This window comes from Ascidiella aspersa, chromosome 1, assembly GCF_963924565.1.
Source record: "Ascidiella aspersa chromosome 1, kaAscAspe10.2, whole genome shotgun sequence".
In the NCBI taxonomy this organism is placed as follows: Eukaryota; Metazoa; Chordata; class Ascidiacea; order Phlebobranchia; family Ascidiidae; genus Ascidiella; species Ascidiella aspersa.
In genome coordinates this window covers 16,479,409-16,502,509 of record NC_139447.1, presented here as the reverse complement: position 1 = coordinate 16,502,509, position 23,101 = coordinate 16,479,409, and the positions used below count along the sequence as shown (strand labels likewise).

The window sequence follows — 23,101 nt, the reverse complement described above, 5'->3', positions numbered from 1 at the left end:
ATGTTAAATGCTTTAGAATTTTCTGTGGATTGCTATGGAGTTGAAGCGGTAGGGTTTGAGAAAAGAGTTTCATGGAATGACACTTGCGATGCGGTTTGTCAGTACAACTGCGACGCTTATGGTAAGGTTTATTCTCGACTTAAAACACTGAAGCGAGGTGAATCGCAATTACTGTGTATAACGCTGTTATAGTTGTAAAAACACTTAGATATGCTGATGCACAATATTGTGCTTTCAGAAACGCTGAGCAACTGCAGCACCTCTGTTGCCCCGGCTTCTTGTGGAACATCATCAACCTGTGTCCCAGGACGGGGGTGTGTTTGCAACGACCCCATTACAAAGGGCAACACATTGGAAGAAACAATAATTCACAACATCTATTGTTACAACGACACGGTTGATGTTAGGTATGATGTTTCTAACGCAGAGGTTCTCAACTGTGATATTTATGTATCTATTTAAGCTAACAGCATGAAATGATTTTATCGTCAGTATTTGTAATAATTGTGTAAAAACTTATTGTTTCAAGAAAATTCGTTTTGACTTTAATTAAGAAGGCTGAAGCACCAGCGCCTATTTTAATGTACTTATCGTCTTTCTTAACTTACTTTTATGCCATCTATGGGGGGGGGGGCGCTTTGGGCAAAGGTACAACCAGGGGTTCTTAAACTTTTTTTACCGCGAACCCCTAAACATTTTTTGGCTTCGCGTGGACCACGAAAAGAAATTTTCAAAAATGACGTCATTGATTAACGTCACAATATAAATAAACGTATAAATCTGCTGAATTCGGTCCAAAAATGTGAAAGTATGATGGCGTCGAAGTAATTCAGTGCACAACTATTTTATTCTTCATTAAACTATTTTCTTTAAGAAATTGATTACTTCTTAAATATTCACTAATATTTCAATTAGGCCTTCATGGACCCCCTAAAAGTAGTTTGCGGACCCCCAAGTGGTCCATGGACCCCGGTTTAGGAACCCCTGATCTAAACAAACTTTGATGAATCGACGTATTTTTTTCAGTACCGGTAACGTAAACTATTGTTATCTAACCATTCTAACGTGTCTCATCGTCTACCTTTAACGGTTTAAACTGGAGGGGAACTTTGCAACCAATAAGCCCACATGATAAGGAAAATAAAGATGACAAGGAAATAAGTACTTAATATTATAGTTTAGATAAATGTGCTATGAACCACTATGGATACGGTATTGGAGACATATTTTTTGGACGTCCGAATGCTATGAGCGTAACTGAATTTACAGCCAATCCACCAAATTCATCTTGCTATGGAAGAATTGTGTATGCTGATCGACCGACATACAAACTTACCTTTAAGTTTGGATTAAAGGACACGTGCAACATAACCACCGAGGTATAAACATGTTGTACGCTTTAAGTTAGAATAAAGTCTATATGTAAGTTATATTACACATTTTACAACAAATAAATCCAAGCGTAAAACCTGCAACTTCTTGTTTTGTACCATATTTTGTATTGATTCATTAAGCAATATTTAAAACGAAACATACCCATATTAACAAAAAACAAAGAGCCACAAAGGGTACAAAAACGAGACAAATTTATTTTACTAATATGATATTTCCCTTAATTTTTTCTTTCGAATCATTGGTAAGAAAAATAATTAGAACTCATTTTGTTGTTGAAAAAAGAAAAAAAGAAACGCAATACGCAAAAAAAGTACATTTTGCAATTGTTAGTAACGGGAGGACCATTCATTATTCTATGAAAAGAAGAAGACGTATAGTAGCCCTACGTTACTATTCAAATGTACAATGTTGTTACAATTTATGTTTACAATAGACAGGAAGAAATTAATTGATATAATATTTAACTTGCAAATAACGTTAATTTGACTTTTTACGCAAATGGCAATGTTTTAATTTCTGAAAGCAAAACGCAACACATTTGACGTTTCTTGCTGGAGTACACGCAATTATCGATGGTGCACAATCAATCGTCGACAGGTCGTCGGCCCTGTTTCTGCAATTTGATTGCTCATATTCGAGAACTTTTACAAAAAGTTATGGAGAAATATTACCGAATTGTTCATCATCCGAGACTCTTGTGAATGGAAGTTGTGTAGGTGAGAAAGTTGTTAAAAAAAATTATTGTTTCCTGAAAATCTTGCCCACTAACCCTTGTACGACCACAATACACTTTAAACACGAATGTGCCTTTTATTTAGCCAGCGGTGTCATCATCTGGCCCACAGGATATTATTTTGTTTTGGTGATGCCTAAACGTTTTCAGTTTTATTCTAAATGTACAGTGTTCGTTTATCACGTAAACAAAAAATGTTGAAAATATGCAAAGGGTATCATATTTTTGGCCAATCATACAATTTTTTTTAATTTCATGGTATGCTGTAGGCTGTACCCAGTGGTGGGATTCAAAATTTTTGTCAACCGGTTTTATCACAAAAGTCATATTTTTCAGCCGGTTCTGTTATAAAAGACACATTTTTCGACAAATAAACTGAGCAGCGGACATACATTACCACTCTGTCATACAAGGGCATGTTCTTGAGGTTTAAGTAGTTGCAAGAACAGAATGAACCCCAGGTTTCAGAGAATGGTGCGAATCGGCACCGATCCGTTAGAAATTTGCATTTATAAGCAAAAGGTCTACGACAGGGATGTCCAACCTTTTAGCAGAATGGGCCGCATTGCCACTTTAAAAATTTCGATGGGCCGCAAAATCTCTCAAATTAAAGGGGTGACGTCATAAGTTGCGTCATATCGTGACGTCATAAAACAACCTAACTTATAAACACCCGTTCTTCGAGAGTGAACTTATGCGCAAATATGCAAAAATTTAAGTTTTTACGTGTTTGGGCTGACATATTTCCTTAAAACGGTCCGGAAAAACACACATTTAGAAAAACAAACATCTTACTTAGCAATGATGGGTGCACAAAGTGCTCGATGGATGTTGAAATGCGACATTAGACTCGATTATAAAAACACAAGATTATGCCTACATCAAATACTGCGCGATCTTCACGTTTTGATGATATTCGAAACAACTGTTTTTAATAAAGGTTACTGAAAATGAGAATTAGTGGCGGGCCGCACGTAAATATCAGGCGGGCCGCAGGTTGGACATCCCTGGTCTACGACAATTAGGGCATCCTAGGACACTGCTAACAGCCACACTAAAACGCAGCAGTACCAGTAGTATCATGATGTGCACTTTTTACGCAACAATCCAGTTTTTAGACAAACAATCACAAAAGGAAAGTACTACAATTATAAAAATTAACACAATCTATAACTGTTACGTGCGAACTTGACCATTGCACGTTTAAAAAAAAACACTCGAGCTACTTGGTTCTCAAAAATCGGTGTGTTTGTGTTAGATCCTTACCGATTCGTTGTTCTCAAAAAACCTTCGCTATAACGGTTCTACAGATTTTTTGAGAACCACGAACCGGTTAGGATTACTGGTTTTTGTCAAAGGATTTTTGCATCTTATCTAATAGACCGATTTTTGAGATCTAAGTAGATCACATTTTTTTCAAATTTGTCCAATTGTCAAGTTCGCACATAACAGTTATACATTAATTTTTATATTTCCAGTAATTTTCCTTTTGTGATTGTTTCTCTAAAAATTGAAACTGTTGTCAGCAAATCCTGGAGTGATAGAACCTGTTCCCAATTAAATTTAATTTTACCATTAACTGTTAGGATAAATGCGCTATTTCAGTGGTTCTCAACCTGGGGTTCGCGACCCCCAAGGGGTTAAGAATTAGGCAATATGAACTAAAAGTTTAGCACTATAGAAGAAGCAAAAGCAATTATCTTTGTGTGATGTTTGCTGCAGTGAACCTGACGCGTTTATGACGTCACCATTACACTTATAACTTAATGAATCAAACGTAGTTTCAGTCTAACAATGTTTAATAAAAATGAATGAACGCTTAAAGTTTAAGCGAATGGTCTAAAATTAGGACGATAAACTGCTATAAATTGAATTAAAACGATAAATTGTCCTATTTTTAACTGCTGTGCCCGACGGTTTGTAAATCCTTAGGACAATAAGCTTTCCGTCCTAATTTGGCCTAATTTATTTAAAACATTGTGGGATGAAGTAAAACCACGGGCTCACGAGGCCTCCAAACTTTGTTTATACCAACTTTAACAACATAAATACGATTTGATGCGTATTTCTACACTAACTCTGGGCAGCTCAAAAGCGTCAGGTCAGGTGTAGTATAGGGCTCTCTAGTTTCAAATTGAAATTTAGGCCAAGTTACATTAAATTTGTGCTAGTTTTACAATGGGTTACAGGCAAAGTATTTCTATTTTTCAGGGGCATCATACATTTTTACACAGCCTTTTTTAAAACATCCACAGAATTTCAGTAACACATTTTGGTGTTGCAATTTTGGCAAAAGGAAATATAATTTACAGACAGCTTTCCTATTGCACTGTTGTTAACGACTATCACCAAGAACAGTTACCACTATTGATTCCCTTTGGTCTCGCACTATAGGTGCATGCTAAATATTATTTGACCATGTCCAAATCCTAAACCAAGCATCTGGCACCCGGGCTTAAACCGTAACTTTACCTTGTTATACATAGCACATTTTAGCCAAATTTTGATACAATCCTGGACTATATTTTTTCCTTATTTGAATTGTGCCAATTTTAAAATGTATTTTTTATTTACTCAGGTTTATGCATCATACACTATAATTGGGGGGTCGCGCAAGTTATCGAAAACTTAAAAGGGGTCCCGAGAACAAAAAGGTTGAGAACCACTGCGCTATTGGATAGCGTTTAATTATAGCCGTAAAATGAAAAGACAAAGAAATATATTCTAAATTTCTTGCTTAAAATTCCAAGAACTGAAGGCTACATCTAATAAGTATATTGCAACTACCAGGGCTGCGGAGTCGGACTCGGGACTCGAGTAAGGCCATGTAAAACAACCCGAATCCCGAGTCCGACATGCGCATGCGCAGTACCAAATTTTAAAACTAATGTGGCCGCCAATTGCAAAATGAAAAGGTGGAATAGCATATAGTGGAATATTTTCCAACCATGTATTATGAGTAAATGAATTATTACCCCTATATGTGGATTGCTGAATATCCGCGTTATTTTAGTTTGTTTAAATTGCCAAGATCAAAAATATTTGTCCTGTATTCCAAAAAGTTTGCCTACCCCTGTTTTATGTGCAAAACAAGTTTTTTCTAAGTTTGTTTAATTGCTGTAGGCCTGCCTACGTTATTATTATACTTATTGGTGACTTTTGGTACTATTACAGATTTCTGAAATATGTTGCCGATAAACAAAAGGAAAGTATAGCTTAGTGAAGTTCGTGATTTATACGATTTAAAACAACTAGTTGTTTTTTGAGATAAAATATACAGTTAGTAAAACTATAATTAATAATTAATTTCATATAAAGTCAACAGTTTGTCAAATAGCAGGACAAATGTGCCGGTAAATACAAGTCTGTTTTATTCATTTCAAAAAAAAAAAAAAAAAAATTCTGCAGTAGATTTATAAAACGGACAAATTATATTACTTATATACGACAAAATACGATTTTTCTATTTATTTTTTGTTTATTTAAAAGGAGCGACGTATTACGCTGGTCGCCTTCAAGTTGTCAATATTTTGTACGATGATAGATTGGAAGATCCATCTTCACCACACTATATCGAAACCAAGACCAATATGGAAAAAGTGGTATGGTTATAATTGCTTAGACGCTTATGTAAAAATCACGAAAAAACATAAGGCTTACAAGACAACAGCGAAAGATTCATGGCTGGAACAAGGTCATAAACTTTTAATATCTTGTTTGCCCAAATCACCTAATGCGCAGCTTCCCGGGGGTTGTGGTACCAGAACATTGCTCTTCCCGTCTGTTTGATTCAAATAAAATCAGAAACTTTCGTGCTTTGCGAAAATGTTCACTTTTTTGTTTTTAAATGAGCCCATTATCGTGAGTATAAAGTAAATTTAAAATATTTTTTCTAACATATAAACTAAACGATAAAACGTGACGCGCTTTCAGAACGTATTTTCTGCATATTTTTGTGTGTTTATATAAGCTATAGTGCCGTATGAACTCAGACTCTCTCCGAAATGTTATTCTAAATCTAGGTAATGGAATATTATTTAGCACTTAAAGCCAATCTATATATTTTTTGCAAAACTACCATTGTATCGTACGTAATATCTTTATGACAAATTAATAGGATAAACGCGGTTATTTTTTGTGATAACTTTTTACGTGGTTTCTGTACAGAGCCAAAGCCCTTGCCAACTTATTTACTCAAAGGGGAAGGTTGCCCATGATGAGACACGTTTTTTCAAATGATTGTAGTTCTTGATTATAACAATAATTTTGAATAATATCATGCCTACTTGATACCTCTGCACTTTACGCTTAAAAACACTTATAACTTTGCCTCTAGCGTTCTAACTTTTTTATAAAAGCGTCTTAGAAAAAACGTTGTTGTGTCCCGTCTTTAGAAACCAGAGTTTCATATGATGGGACAGTGTGATTCGAAAGATGGGACAGGAAGAATCCGTTGATTTAAATTGATCAATTTGTACCACAAGCATTAAAAACAACTTTAACTCCACCTGCTACACTTACATAAGTTTAAAACTAGCCTGTTTAGAACAATTCACAGAATCTTAGAACAAATTTGCTGTGGTAAGCGAAAATTAATATTTTTAATTTAACAGGACAAGTGCGTGGCAAAGAGTGACTTTCTTGGAACTTTAGTTTTGTTGTGTCTATATTTTTACATTGAATACATTTACAAATATTCTGCCTGTGTTGATAGCTCTCAACGCACACGACCTATGTCTGTTTGCTCGTTTGTTTTTTTGTGAACTTTTAAGCAATAATTTTGTTTTAATTCGAATAGGTATGGTTTTTGTTAAGTGAAGTTTTACCTGCTTTTGTAATATTTCTTACAAACATGTTGATACGATGATCCATTTTAACCAGGTGCATTTCTTAACGTATTTTATGGATAGGGCAACCGTAGAAAATTTTTTCAGTCATACATCAAAAATTTAAAACTAACCATATTAAAATTTGTTTGTTGAAAACTTTTGAACTATAACAAAATGTTAGCTTCTTCAAAAGAGGTAATGGCAAGTCCTTTTTTTGTCACAATAACCCAAAATGTAGGTTGCAACAAATAGTTCCTCACTTGGGAACGGCCTATCCCATCTTACGCACCCCACATCACCATATACAGAAGATATACTGTCTGGCATGCTTATATGTACAAGATAATAAGAAAAACTTACCTGTTTAAGTAAGCCTGGTAAATTACCCATATATTAGTAAAAAATGAATTTTATACAATTTCAACAAATATGAAATAACTCAAATATAAAAATAATAAAACCAGCACGAAAACACCCCTATTTTCTTCAGATTGATATGTTGTAAAAACGCCGTCAGCCTAATGAAATGTTTTTGTGTTGAAATGATGGCTACCATTGGGCCCCAAAAAATAATTAAGAATCGGGGCTACCTAATGGCACGTTGATATAATGCCCAAGTCCCGACTCAGGCAACGTCCCATCTAGGACAACCTTCCCCTATTATCATAATAAAATTAAGTTCAATATATTTGAGTAAATGCAAAAACGAAATCCAGTTGAACATCTATTCAAGCATTTCCCCATTTCTTTGATAAACGAATCTTGACAAAACTTTAACGGTTTGACGAATTGTGCTATTCGTCTTTTGGAATAGGTGGGCCAATTGTTTTTGGAAGCAGATGTCAATGTTACAAGAGCGATTATTCTGGATTTCAGTCCAGGAAGTGTACTGGTTGACTACGCTGTGGAAGTAGCTACTACACTAAATGTACCCACCGCTGCACTGCTTATAACATTGGAGGAAATCACAACAAAAATCACTACAAAACAGTTAAATAGTAACACAACTGGGGTTGACAACTCTTTTTTACAATTGTTTCAATTTGGAAACGTCACTGTACGGAGAGCAGGTAAGTTTTACAAACGCTATATCGAAGGGTAAACTTTTAAACTACGCATTGCTATTATATAGTTTCGAAACCGTAACGTTTTTATTATTATTAAGGTCGGACGGAAACTGAAGCTATAGTGAATCCTTGTAACAGTGGAACAAACGACTGCCATGCCAAAGCAATTTGTATTCCATCACCCCAACCAATTTTGTATTCATGTTCGTGTGCTATTGGTTACGTGGATTTGCAACCATCGCGGTATACACACTGTGATTTTCGCAATAATGCTTTGAAAAACCTGGCCGAATTAAAACTAAAAATAATCGCATTCTGCGATCGCAGATGTTAGTTCAATTACAAACAGGATATACAATATGTTTACTTACGCCTGTTAGTTAACGATTCCAGTTGCTTTGTGTAGAAACTTTTATTCAAAGGTGTAATATACATTTTTAGCCCCGGACGTATCTGTCATTCCGCATGTTATTATGCTGGTGAACCGTATTGTCTCAATAGCGGTGTTTGCGTCGTTGACCCAACCACGGGAAGACCAGCTTGTTTGTGCCAGGGAAATTTTGAAGGAAGCAATTGCGAAAAAACTAGTATTTAATTTGTAATTTGCAATATAAACAGACATCTTTTACAAAATAATTGCTGTTCTTTGGAGCATAATGGTTGGAGGTTGTAGTAAGACGTAATAAGAATATCAAAGCCCATACAGAAGTAGGTATCATTTTGGACGTTTCGAATAACTCTTTATTCATTTTCAACATGTTGAAAATGAATAAAGAGTTATTCGAAACGTCCAAAATGATACCTACTTCTGTATGGGCTTTGATATTCTTATTACGAATTGCTGTTCTAATTTAGTTAATTTTTAAGCTTGGCGTTATTCTTACTTGATTTTTAGTGGAAATAATGTTAATATGTTTCTCACTTTTTTATGAACCTTAGGAGAATCTGTAAGTGACATGGTACTTCAAATTCTTCCTTGGGTTGCAGTGGGCGTGTTAATTCTCTTTGTTATTATTCTGCTGGTGATGTATGCACGTCGCAGAAGATACCTGCGCAAATCTTTCACTTCCCATGCGTTTCTCCCAGACACCGGGTAGGACAGAGTGTAACAATTAATTTATACCAACTTAATTCGTTCTTATAACTTTTTAAACCTGTCGCACAAGTACCTGTCGTACCACCAGTGGTGCGCGAAGGATTTTCAGTTTCGGATACCTTTCAGGCCTTATGTAACTCTTTAAATAATTTTTTGTTTAAATAAACATGAACATTTTAGCCAAATGGTTTATATAAAACGAGTTGGTACGCAGCGACAGGAATTAGAAAAGCAATTGCGGTGATATGCAGCCACCAGAAAAAGTGGGGGACCAATAGTTTAATGTCTTGGTTATAAACAAATCCCTGTCGGACCACTGATTTTTTTACCTAACAAGGTAAAAAAAATCATGTATGTTATTTCCAAGTCAACGTACAAAGGATTATTACTATTTGGCATGTGGGGTTGGGTTGGGCTTAGCGCTGATTATTATATTTATTTCATAAATTTTATTTTGTTGCAACCCCTGTATACCATTTTGAGTTGTCCTGTAGTAAGTGTTGAAAAATTTAACAGAGATTTTAAAATGGTAGCAAAATCTTTCAAAAATAAAATTTTTATGGCATTTTTATTTATTTTGAATAGATGTTATCCTGGTGCCTTAGTGTTTGAGACTTTTTGAATGCCTTCATAAAAGCTAAGGAAAGAACATCCCTTAAAAGTTACCTTCGTAAAACATAAGGAATAAGTTTTATTTGCATTTTTGCAGCCCAAGTAATTCTGATGCAGTTGTTGGGCTGATGCAACACGGACCAACCATGAAAAGCTTCCTTGAATAAGTTCAACTGTACATTTTGAAGTGTGTAGTGCTTATTTACACGGATTAAATTGTAGTCTATGCTAAGTTTGAGTTGTTTCGTTTGTACATTGGCAACGTTATAGGCCAGGCTTGATGAGTCACTGACCCGCGTGACCACAAAATGTCCCATTAGGAATTTGGAACAATATGAAATGTAGATAATACTTAGCAACAAGTTTCGCATTAATATTAGAATATAATCATAATGTTTGGCCAACTTGTGTCTTATTTATGGATTCTTGTTCGTTCCCAACGTTATTAAAAGGTTCGCCATCCCTGGTATAGGCGGACAAATGTTAATGCGATTCAAACAACGCTGCAGTTTTATCAGCTTAAGGATAATAAATCCGCCCTAATTTCCACATCTGCGCATAAGCCTTAAGGGCTTTTTGTAATATTACAAGCACCTTCTGTAATTGTGGATTAATCCACAGGCACCCACATGGAGTAGGCTACTGTACTTTTTCAAATGAAATTGTTATTTTGACATTTTTTTTAAATGTGTATTTTGCATTGTTCAGAAACGTAGGATTATAATTTTAGATTACAAACGAAGTGCGTAAAGAAAACTTGCTACTTATTCCACCTGCAGTGTTTTTTAATTAATTTACACAATTTATAAAATTAAGACATGACATGAAATCTTTGCCTCGTATAAGGGACAAGTTGGTGATTATAGTCACTAATATAGAATCTTAGTACACCAGAACATTCCAGTGAATATCATCAAACGATATATATTTTATGTGATCTGTAACTGTCGTAGGATTTTTGGCTTGGAGAGATAAAGTTATAACGGATATGGCCTCACAAAGTTACATCCAAATGTGACGTCATAAAGAAGTAATCTTACGAACATTATACAGTTCGTTTATTTTGCTTAAACTTTTAGGTTGGAGAGGTATTACTTTCAATACAAAAGATTTTAACAAAGTCGTTTTTGCTTAAGTTGCCAAACTTTAATTTTCGAAAGTGCGATGAGACGCACGGCACGTTTTGGCTTAAACAAATTTATCAAACATACTCAAACCGCAAAATGTATCAGACATACTTGAAACGTATCTTTTTATTTACGCAGTTAAAAAGTGCCAAAAATAAAGTTTTAGGGGTACATGACAACCGAGATTCGCCCCCGATCAATGATGGCTTTTTTGGTCTAATTATTATTAAACAAGTCGCAAAAGGACATGACGTAACAAGCTACGGCAGTTTGATAATAGTATGTATATATGCTAGTGGAATCGCGGTAGTAAACAACATAAAATTCTTGACAGATGGCAGTATAATATACATCACGCATAAATGTAAAAGCTCTTTTTACCAATCGACAGTTTGAATGGCAAGATAATCCGATCAGATTAAGCACTACGTGGTAACCAGCAGAAGGAACATACGTTTTACAATATTCAGTGCCACATAGATTCGTCGTATAGGTACAATTTGCGGTTGGTGCAGCAGAACCTGGATTTAATTAAGATGTTTTGTGGTTATTCGCAGCTACTTTTTTGCGCTGTAACATATCTTTGTTTTCTGGCAGTTCGAACAGGTAGGCTAATTACGTATATCTTATGATATGTAACATATAACATTAGTACAACATATGCATAACAGCATTTAAAAAATGATAGTGTTATGCAATGATAATAACAAATAGAAACAACGGGATATCTAACAAATAGTTTACATTTGGTTAGTGGGAAAAATTAGAGGAGGAATTGGCGTTCCAGCACCCCCATTTGTGGCCTTGACAAATACTAACGAGTTGAGAATATCAGACAATCCCACCTTGGTTGTCAACGAAAGACAACCCGTTACCCTGGTGTGTCAGTTTTCAACGGTAAAAAATGCCGTTTTACGGGAAATAGTTTGGTATCGTGAATTTGAAGACGGGAGGAATGTCAAGCTTCTCACCTACGACGCTATAATGAACATTTCTCAGGTGGTTTTGACAATTCCTTTTCTTGTTAGAGATACTGGAAGAGTAAACTTTTAACAACTGTTAACACAAGATATTTTTTTTGTAAGCCACTTGGTATTTTCCTTTTATGTTGTAGAAGCGTTAGAACAGAAGCGTAGAATCTTACATTTTACTGAAATCATTACTTTTTTTAAATCAATTTTTATTTTTTTCATTTATTTTTTTTATTAATTGCAATATCATTTTTACGAATGTGAAAATATTAACTTATTTGTTGAAACAGCCTCTTCGTTTAAGTATTGTTTTTTTCGTTTAAATTAAATATTTTTTTCGCACATTAGCACTGATATTTTGTATCTTTTGAATTCATATATCGTTTTTATCCGCTGTTTAGCCATGGCCATGACCGCAACCATTGTTGAACAATGTAGTAATAATTCTTATTTTACTTTTTGCGATCTCGGCTTGTTATTTGCAATATACAGTAAATGCTTCATCAAGCAACGCATCTTAAATCAATCACTGGATTTTGATGTTTAATAACAACTATGATTTAACTTTATGTGTAGTATGTGGTGTATGTTTAGTAAATAAGGCAACTGATGTTCTAGATTACCCTGGTATGTTTTTCAGGCCAACGACATGGCTCACAATAACATCAAGGCTCGTGGATCGTTTTCTTTAGAAATCGATGTCACTTCTCCAACTGATGACGGGTGGTACCAATGCCATGTTGGCGTATACGTAAATAGAAGAATAGTGGAGAAGATAGGATACATATATCTCAATGTGTTAGGTAAGCCTGAAACAGTTGAGTCCGACTCCGCAGCCCTGGTTAATATTATAAAATAAATAAATGGCACATTGGCACAAACATCTCTGAAGATCCTAGTTTTAAATTATAGCCTAAAATTTACCTTAATCTTAGAGATGTAAATGCACGAACGCACACAAAACATATCCACTATGATTAAAATATATTTTAGGTGTTGCAAAAAAGTTTTAGTAGCCCCTTTAAAGTACATAAAACAAGTCAAACAAAATACTAATAAAAGTCAAAAAAGTTCGATAAATCTCTAATTCAAACGTCTTTCACTTCTAGGACCAAGGGCGTTTCGCACGTTTAGCGGCTGCCGTAGAGTTATAGGCAGTTCTACAGTTATAATTGACAGTGTGCCAATCTACAAGTCTACCGTAGCGCAATATATCGTTATAATACAAACTTGGTTGTAATGTATCTTTATACAAAACAACTTAATAAATGTTTTTTAATTTCATAAACTTTAGTCCCACCAACTGCTGTATCAATCGCCGTACACGCATCTATTGAAGGGAGTGCGATATTTAACCACAACTTCAGCATGGTTTGCCGCGTGGAAAAATCCAAGCCGGCTGCAGGTTTGACCTTCACTCGAAACGGGGTTGAAATAGCCGAACTAAATCATGTCAATTCGTCGTTGTTTGTCAACGAAATAGCAGAAAGCTATGCAGATTTGTTAAATACAAAAGGTATACCCTTAACAAATATACCCACTTGCCTATAGAAAGAGTATAGAATAGAATTAGATGATAGAACAATCCCCCGGTAATAAGCCGGGGAATTTTTTCTTGTTTTTGCAAAATTTTATTTGACTATATATTGGTAAATATTAATGTTATACAGATTTGTCTGAAAATGTTCAAGCTTTGTTGACAACAGGTCACATTACACTTTCTGAGAACGGTATATCAGGACAAACTATCCATTATACTATACTTCATCTTAAGGTTTGTTTGTTTATCTATATTAAATTTAAATATAAATACTCAATTAATAAACAAAAAACTCAACAGGCTGAAATTGGTGACACAAAACTTTGGGAAAGTGCAAGTTATTTGCTATGGACGCTGTATCCAGAATTTGATACAGGAGCAGAGTACGGGTGTTTGGCGAAACATCAAAGCCTTGAAAATGCGAACTTCGCGCTCAAAGTTCTAAGTAAGACCTGAAATAAATGTGTCCAGGTGGACAAGGGGACATGGCCACAAAACTATGTTATTTTGGCAACGAAAAAATTTTGGCAAACGAAAATTTGTTTTTCAATAGTTAAGGCAATTTTACACTATAAAAACGTAGTTTTTAACTTTCAAATATTTATTTTACAGGACCACCAACATCAAAATCGCTTGAAATCGAAGTGAAACCAGACGAACCTTCACCAGGAACAAATATTATTTTACAACTTAACGAGCTTTTGCTGCAAAATATTTTCCCCAGGCCAGTTCTGCTCTGGACCACTGAAAAGGTAAATAAATATTTCTACTTTTTGTTGCAATCTCGTTGTTAACAAAATTAGATATTTTTGTAAGGGCTACATGAATGACAAGCAAAAGTTTTACGTTGGCAACAAGCTTCTTTTGCGCAACGTTCGACGCAACAATACAAAGTACAGGGTTCAAGCGTTCAACGCGTTGGGTTCAGCCAGCAGCACAAAAATAATTACATTAAATAGTAAGCATTATGCAATAAGGAAAACACATGTTAATAACAAGTCATTTAGTTAATAGTCATTTTTTTAAACAAACAGACCGCAAGACGAGAACATCTTTCTACGATCAAAAAGGTAGTGTGTTGCACAGTGTTTTTTATTGTACACCAAAACAAACATAATTATCTAAAATCGTTTCATGCAGGTGGTAAAAGAAACGATGCAGCAAAGACCAGTGGAAGCGCTGCATTTCTTCTTATTACGAATATTTTATACTTTCGTTTGATAGATGTTTAAAAAAATGAAGGCACATCCAATTATATTTAACAACAGCATTAAGGGCACTTGGCTTTCCTAATGGGCCTAAAAGAACAAAAAAAAAACAGGCCCAGAGAAAAATCTTGGTGATTTTCTGTGTACCGCCGTATTGTTATATTTCTATTCTTGTTTTATAGGTTTCCTTCCTCTTTCGCTGTTTTATACTTAAATTTGCCAATAATCGAGCAAACTATTCCTAATTATAGTTTACTTACTTTTTGACATATTGTAATCATCGGACTCTTTGGTTCTCAAAGATTATTTGAGAGGTTCTTTATTTACACTGCTGTGGAACCAATCTTAAATTATTGTCTTTCTTTTAATTTGTCATTACATCGCTTATATACTGATCGCTGTTTATCGCATCGCAACTACCAGAAACTAAGTCCTATTTGTTCGTACTTAATTTATGTAACATATATTTGACAAACATATACGCTACCTCACACTTTTTTTTCGACCTTATATGTATTTTTCAGAAGACTGAACTTCGACATATTAGTTCAAAATGAATTGTTAACAGAACTGGTGCTTAATTATTGTTAGCACTCGGTTGTAATTATAAAAATGGTCGTGTAATCCTTCGCCAGCAATTTTTCGTGGAAATCGTATACGAACTTTTACTTTAATTTCTTAAAACTACCAATTTTAAACGTGTGCTGTTTACTTTTTGGACTACCACCGCAAATACAGTAACACTTAGGTTATAAAATGCGTAACCGTTGACAAGGATCTTTAGCAACATTGGCGGATCTAGAAATTTTTCACAGACGAGATCGCCAAGTTAAATTATAAAACAGATAATGTTTAGGAATATGCTGTTCCCGAGCAAGCTTGCGCTCAAATATGCAATATCAGTTGTTGTCTAAAAGTCCCCGGAAAAATCTTCACGTCATAGTAATGACATTACCAATACTAATCTTTGTTGATATAACAAAATGTTTGCAATAAATTTACATATAGGTACTTGAGATTAGCATCATATTAAAGACTGTTCTGAGTGTAATAAAAAATGGTGGCCACAAATGAAAGATAAACCAAAATTAATAAATAAAAGTGATGACTGATGACGTTATGAGTGAACAATCATTCAGACGTGGCAATATATGGTAGCATTTTATAACACTAGGCCCTTTTTCTATAACTTCTTGGTGACAGCCCTTTAACATTTTACTTTAACAACACAAACTCATTGTGTGGTGTTCTTAAGTCTACTTCGTAATCGCCAAGTTAAGGCGAAATTTTGTGACGTTATTTTGTGGCGTCATTTCTGAAAAAACAAAAATCCTCGATCCTATAAATTTATCTAGTTTAGGTTGGCAAGAATGCACTTCATTTCTATCAGCAAGATAAAAATAACGAACTACGTCTAGAGCATCTCTGAGGATGTAGGTAAAGGCATCTTATATCCGCATTGCCGACTACTAATTGTATACAGTTAGCTTGTTTAGTGTATTCTATTACAGAAGGTCGCCGAGTAAAAGTGAAGCGAAAAGACCAGAGTTATCTGTTCTGGCCTAGGTGAAAGACATGGCGGTCTCTGGCCACGACAGTAAATACAGATGCATATGACACGAGAAGGCGATATATAGAATATAACAGAAATTTCGTTTGGCAGATAAGGTAACCGCAAGACAGAGGTACAAGTCGCTACATGGATATAAAACCAAAACGAATGTTACAAACATTAATTGAAGTTGTTGAAATCAAATTACGATATGTCAATGACAAGCAAAAAAGTTTAAAAGAACGACAAACCAATGCACAAAAGGGTTACCAGCTGCTACAAGAAGCATTATTTACTAAACGAAATTCTCGGCGTTGCCTAGGTTAAGTTGAGTATTCACCAGTTTAATACTACCTCTGTCGTCTTTACCTTATTAGTATGACATAAATTTGCTTGGCTACTGACGTTGTCCCAGCAAATGTAAATAATAATAATTACCGCTGCAATCAACGCGATAATTTGCGACACTCGCCCGAGTTTTGTGTGCTGTGGGCTCTTTTATCACTATTGATTTTATGTTTTACAATGTCCGCGTGAACTTGCTAGTCCCGTGAGCCAATGCTTACAAAAAATGAATGGGGCAATTAACATGTAACCAAAAAGTAATCAGGGGGCTAATTAAGGCGAAAATGTTTTTACAAGTGCATCACAACTTACACCTAAACGTTGCATAACTTGGCGCTACACGTTTTGTAAATATAAATCCCACAACATGTGATATTTGTTTTTTTTGCACTTAGCGCTGATCGAAAACATGTAGCCTAAATACCAAAACTGCAAATTCCTATACTGTTTGCATTTGAATGTGTCTGAAATGGGTTCATTAAATGCTTCCTCGCAATAAGAGTACCACGTTATTACGAACTGTGTGGAAGCGGCATTAGGCTCATCGAGTATGGGGTGGTACAAAAGTTTGCTAAACCCGCATGAAAAACCTCGAGCCGTATTATTTTTTAGACATATATGAAGATAAATGGCACGATAAAGTTCATGCCAGTATAAAGATTAAAAAATGATTTTGCCCGGAATTAAATAAATATGTGTTTTTTTATTTTATTTTACATTGTTTTATCTTTTAGTTTTAGTGTTCAACGGACCTCCACCAGTGCCGGATTAACTAAGTGCCTGTAGCAGATGATGTGATGTACAAATAATGACCGGGAAGTAATTGAATATTTTATAGATTTGATCTACATTCTACGACAACAAAAGTATAATGTGATGTTTGATTTGCAAGGGGAAATATAAAATTTCAGCAATATCATTCAAAGGTATTTTTGACGCATTTTGATCTTTGTAAACTCGACAATTATGAGTTCAGTGACTTCAGAACGTCATTTTCAATATTCAAAAGAGTTAAAAATAGTGTAGCCGCTCTTTCCGCATTGTGTTTCGCAGATAGTTTAACCGTTCGTAACACGTCACAATGCCTCAAAAGTCGCGTTATGTAGTAATTATAGTTATATGCAGTGGTGGGATTCAATTTTTTCGTCAGCCGGTTCTATCACAAAAGTCATATTTTTCAGCCGGTTCTGTTACAAAAAGTCATATTTTTTGGCAAATAATAAAAGTAGTTGTAAGAAAAGGATGTAACTCCAGGTTCCAGCGTTTGGTGCAAACCGGCTGAATCCCATCACTGCTAACAGCAACATTAAAAAGCAGGGTTGCCAGATACCAAAAATAAAAAGCCAAACTTACCTAAAAAAGGCCAAAAAAAGCCATATGTACTACAAACTCTAACAAGCCTTTGGTTTTCCTTAAATTAATAAAAAAAAAAAAATAGTCATGCTTGTACAATGAATTTCTCTTTTTGTGGCAATTTTTCTCAATTTTTTGTAAATTTTTGGAAAAATTTTTTCTTACTTAAAAAAAGCAAAAAAAATCCATATGTCGTACAAACTCTAACAAACCTATGGTTTTCCTTAAATTAATAAAAAAAAACGTAAAATGGTCATGCTTGTACATTGAATTTCTCTTTTTGGGCAATTTTTCTCTTTTTGTGCTAGTTCTCTTCTTAACATAACATCGAATTTTTGAATAAAACAAAAAAAGCCTAGAAAAGCCAAATTTGATTTGTTTTTTTGTTTTAAATAAAATCCAACCAGGTTAAAAAAAGCCAAAATTTTCAAATTTGGCTTAAAAAAATCCTAACTGGCAACCCTGTTAAAAAGCAGGAGTCGTCGTCTCATGACATGTTGTACTTATGACGCAACAATACAATTTTCAGACAAAAAATCACAAACGGAAAATTACTACAAATATAAAAATTATGACTGTTACGTGCAAACATGATCATTGCACATTTTAAAGAAAAAACACGTGAGCAACTTGGATTTCAAAAATCGGTGTATCAGATCAGATGCAAAAATCCATTGACAAAAAACAGTAATGCTAACCGGTTCGGCGGGTTCGCTTATCTCATAAAATTTCGTGAGACGGTTCTATAGAACCGGTGCGTACCGCCTGATGCCCACCACTCATTGACAAATTTAGACAAACACGTCGTTAACATGCACCAGTTGTTAAACCTTTGCAAGATGTTTTCCGCTTCGCATTCCGCCAAATTTTTGACTTATCAAAGTTATCATAAATCGGAATTATGACGCGTTCGATAGAAAAAAGTCGCGAGGTAAACACGAGTGTTTTTTTGTCGAAGTATTTCCAAAGTAGTCGGCACAATATTGTGTTTGTGACAGCACTCGAGGCAGTTGCCTCCAGCAGAAATTACTGTTTTTTAAAAGTTAACAATAATTAGGAATTGGGATAAGACGTTTGCAGAAATGCGAGGCCAAAACGTCGACATTACTTGCACCAATAGACAAAATGTTTTGGAACTTTACACAAAGCTATGCGCAGCAGAATCAGTGAAATTTGTTAAACTATACGAAAATGACAAGATTAACATCGCAGTTGGCTGGGTGCCTATCCCTTTCCCCAGTGAACTCATAGCAGAGGAAATATCGGCAAAATATGGAAAAGTTGAAAAGGTGACACACATGAAGGACAAGGTTGGGTTGCTAACCGGAATAAGAATCTTGACAATGAATTCAACGGACGTGGAAGAAAACCCTTTACCAAGTTATATTAGGATGGCGGACTGTGAATTTTACGTAATATATCATGGGCAAGTGTTCACTTGCAAGTATTGTGACGAGAAAGGTCACAAACAAGCAAACTGTCCCAAACGTCAAAAAGATTTTCCTCGGCTAGTAAAAAGTCAAGAAGAGCACAAGCAAGCCAAAGCACACGGAGAGACAAACGATAACGCAGTTGCCCCCCAATCTAGCGCTGGCGTCAACAACGCTGATAACAATCCACACTCTACAACAGCCGTAAGCAGCGTTCTAAACGATGCTGATAAGAACTCCCCGGACTTCAACTCTGAAAACAACGCCAACATCAAGTCAAGCACACCGAAGCTTACCAACAACTGGTCAAGGAAAAGGCTGCAACGAAGCCCAGACGAGATTCCTAACAGCAAATCTATTAGCCTATGTGCGACCAGAATTTCGCTGACATGCCCTGGCTGCCAAGCTGAAGCTATGGTTTCGGCTCAGTCGAAAACTTTCGTTTGCTGGAGTTGTTCCAACAAGTATTCCGTAGCAATGAAGTGCTGCACGGACGAGTTATTTCTGGTCGAAGAGGGTAAAGAAACATGTCAATGTCCTTCATGCGAAGGGACATTGAGTCGTATGCCGTGCTGCGATGAGCTCCAGCCAGAATACAAGACGTAGGAAGATGTGCTTGAGTGCATGCAGTGCGAAAGGTACTCTGTTGTCTGTAATTGTTTTACTGTTAACTCGCTACCTAAGGTTACCATGTGTAAAGCGTGTAGTAATACCCACTGCAAGTATAAGATAGTCAACTGTAGTTGCGGGAAAAAGCATTCCTGTCTTATGGGTCACAATAAAGCGTTTAGATGTGAATGTGGCATGGAGTAGGAATGGGACATAGATATTGGTGTCAAACGCGTTTAAATACTATTTTTATGTCTTTAAATATTATTTCACACAACGTTCGAGGTTTAAACATCGCTATGAAAAGAAAATCGATTTTTAATTTTTTACGTCGTAAAAAGTGTCACGTTGCCCTTTTGCAGGAAACCCATGGTAGTGCTAAGCACGAAAAGTTATGGGGTATGGGGTATGGAATGGGGAGGGGAAGCGTTTTGGGCGCACGGCACCTCAAGCAGTAGAGGGGTGGCAATACTAATCGACAAAAACTTATCCTATTCCGTCTCAGGCACACGGGTAGACCAAGAAGGTCGATACTTAATGGTTGAAATTACAATAAATGCAACCCCAATAGTAATTGTTAATGTTTACGCGCCGAATAAGGACGATCCAGAATTTTTCATCAATTTATTCGCCGTAGCCTACTTGACAGCTTTTCCGATGCCCCAATAATCATGGGAGGGGACTTTAATCTAGTTCTGGACAATGTCCTAGATGAAAATGGAAGTAAAAAACAGCGTAACCGAAAAGCAAGAGAAAGTCTTTTGCAATGTATGACACATAACAAACTAACAGATATTTTTCGCCACAAATTTCCAACCGTTAAAAAGTTCTCAAGGCTTCAGAAACTACCAGCGGCATCATCGCGTTTAGATTTCTTTTTAATTGACGGATCTCTCGTCGAAAACGTTAAAAATGTAGACATAGTCCCCGGTATAATGTCCGACCATAATATAGGAACTCTAGGGGCTGACATTAACCCAGCACCACGCGGTAGAGGCTACTGGAAATTTAATACATCACTATTAAATGACCAGCGTTTAATACATCACTATTGAATGACCAGCGTTACAAGGATAAAATAAGAAAGGTAATCACTTATTATAAGGCAGAAAACCCATATAAGCGAAACCGACCCACATGTAAAATGGGACGCCTTGAAAGCAGTTGTTTGGGGAGAAACTATTAGATATGTGGCCGAACTAAAACGAAGGCTTAATATTAAGCAAATCGATTTGGAAAAACTGATTGGCGAGACGCAAGACGCTATTTTAAAGAACTCTGAAGCAGAATCAGGCCCCTTGCACGAAAAATTGTTCAAACTTAAATCGGAACTCGACCAAAATGCTGCGCCAAACTAAAAGCGCCATAACGCGAAGTAGGGCTCGCTGGGCAGAGGAGGGCGAGAAAAATACAAAATACTTTTTAAATTTGGAAAAAAGACATTGCGAAAAAAAGGGTATTAACAGGCTTTTTGTAGATGATAAAATAATAACTGACCAAAACAACATTTTGGACGGCCTAGTTGAGTTTTACAAGCAACTCTACAAACAAAACGGAAATCTATTGAACAAAACCTTTATCGCCTCAAAATTAAAAACACTAAATCTCCCAAAAATTAAGGCAGAACAATCAAAACTATTAGAAGCGGAAACAACAGAAGCGGAATTCTTCACTGCTCTCTGCAACATGGGTAAAAATAAATCCCCTGGGCCAGACGGTTTTCGAGCAGAGTTTTATATCACCTTTTGGGACAATATCAAATGCGTCTATATGGCAGCTTGGCGACATACAGTCAATACAGGTAGGCTATCAGCTTCTCAGTCAGAAGCAGTGGCAACTCTACTTCCAAAAGCTTATAAAGATCATCTTCAACCGGGAAATTTTAGACCGATAACGCTTTTGAATGAAGACTGCAAAATTGCTTCAAAAGTAGTTAACACCAGGATCCGAGGGGTACTAAACGACATTATCCCGCCTGCGCAAAATGGTTTTATTCCAAAACGGTAACGGTACATAGACACTAATATTCGTCTTTTGTTTGATATCATTGACTGCGCCGACTATCAAGATATACCTGGCGCGATACTGTCTTTAGACATGTTCAAGGCCTTTGACACGGTAAACTGGGACTTCATATATACAGCCTTAGCTGCTTTCGGGTTCGGGGACAAGATTATTAAATTGATCGAATGTTTTTATCAAAATCCTTCGTGTGTAATTGATAACAACTTTTTATCAAAATCGTTTAACGTTGAACGTGGCGTACGCCAGGGAGACCCTCTCTCTCCAACTTATTTGTCCTGTGCATTGAATGCCTTGCCGCTGCGTTAAAACAGGGCCGCCAAAACGGCATCACAATAAATGGCAAAGAATTTAAAGTGTCCCTATTTGCTGACGACACTACAATATTTCTATCGGGTAGTGATCAGGATTTTACAGAAGTCTTTCGGATTATCGACGACTTTAACCCATTATCGACGACTTTAACCCAAATATTAAAATTATTTATCCAGCAGTATAACTCCACCAAATCGGTTTACGAAAAAATACAAACAACATTTCTCTTTCCTCCAAAAGCTCAATTAAAATGGCACTGGACCTTAAATTGCGGGAGTGCACGTCTGCCATGGTAGAAAATTTACCGCAACCTCTACAATTCAACAATCGAAAACAAACTAAGAAGCTTTCAGATAAAGTTTAACTTGGGCGCAATTGTTACAAATGACTCCCTTTATTCGTTTGGTAAAACCGAATCTAACCAATGTACTTTTTGCAAAAAGGCCACGGAAACCCTGTACCACTTGTTTTATTTGTGTCCTGTTACGTGTCTATACTGGGAAAACGTGAGTGCGTGGTTAAGTACTAAACTACGAATATCGTGTATTTTTTCCCGCGATCAATTACTTTTTGGAGTGCACAAAAACGAACCGTGCAAAACATTTGTGAATTGTGTCCTTTTATGTGCGCGATAAGTTATTTATCAATGTAAATATGCCGACACTGTCCCGACTATGTTACGCTTTTTACTGTTGCTATCTTCTGTGCGAACTTCCGAACGATATTCGGCTTTAAAAAGAGGAAGTATGACGATACACAAAATTAAATGGTCGTTAGATGCTTGAGAGCTTTACTGTTTTGATTTGTTTTTCTTGTCCGCTTTTTTTTCGCTATTTATTAATGCTTCCCGACAATCAGAGTAACACCCTACAGCCAGTGGCATAGCCAGCCGAAAAA

The 23,101-nt window shown here is 35.9% G+C and overlaps 2 protein-coding genes across 2 annotated transcripts; both read left to right on the top strand.

The window, feature by feature from the left end:
• LOC146168076 (uncharacterized) lies at positions 1-9,899 on the top strand. The gene is made up of 10 exons (XM_083386203.1): positions 1-121; positions 239-407; positions 1,178-1,379; positions 1,919-2,111; positions 5,618-5,730; positions 7,772-8,027; positions 8,123-8,267; positions 8,466-8,611; positions 8,964-9,117; positions 9,830-9,899. The coding sequence occupies exons 1-10, from the start codon at positions 1-3 to the stop codon at positions 9,897-9,899; spliced, it is 1,569 nt and encodes a 522-aa protein (XP_083242329.1).
• A 1,056-nt stretch (positions 9,900-10,955) lies between these two features.
• On the top strand, positions 10,956-19,864 carry LOC146168075 (immunoglobulin superfamily member 21-like). Its single transcript, XM_083386202.1, has 9 exons — positions 10,956-10,977; positions 11,614-11,858; positions 12,471-12,633; positions 13,125-13,346; positions 13,501-13,604; positions 13,671-13,816; positions 13,969-14,122; positions 14,187-14,328; positions 19,341-19,864. Exons 1-9 carry the CDS (start codon positions 10,956-10,958, stop codon positions 19,862-19,864), a joined length of 1,722 nt encoding a protein of 573 aa, XP_083242328.1.
• Positions 19,865-23,101: the final 3,237 nt, after the last annotated feature.

Coding starts and splice junctions, on each gene's coding strand:
- LOC146168076 (XM_083386203.1), top strand. CDS start 1: ATGTTAAATGCTTTAGAATTTTCTGTGGATTGCTATGGAGTTGAAGCG. Junction 122..238: donor GTACAACTGCGACGCTTATG/GTAAGGTTTATT, acceptor TTGTGCTTTCAG/AAACGCTGAGCAACTGCAGC. Junction 9,118..9,829: donor GCGTTTCTCCCAGACACCGG/GTAGGACAGAGT, acceptor GCATTTTTGCAG/CCCAAGTAATTCTGATGCAG.
- LOC146168075 (XM_083386202.1), top strand. CDS start 10,956: ATGTATCAGACATACTTGAAAC. Junction 10,978..11,613: donor GTATCAGACATACTTGAAAC/GTATCTTTTTAT, acceptor ACATTTGGTTAG/TGGGAAAAATTAGAGGAGGA. Junction 14,123..14,186: donor TGCTCTGGACCACTGAAAAG/GTAAATAAATAT, acceptor TATTTTTGTAAG/GGCTACATGAATGACAAGCA.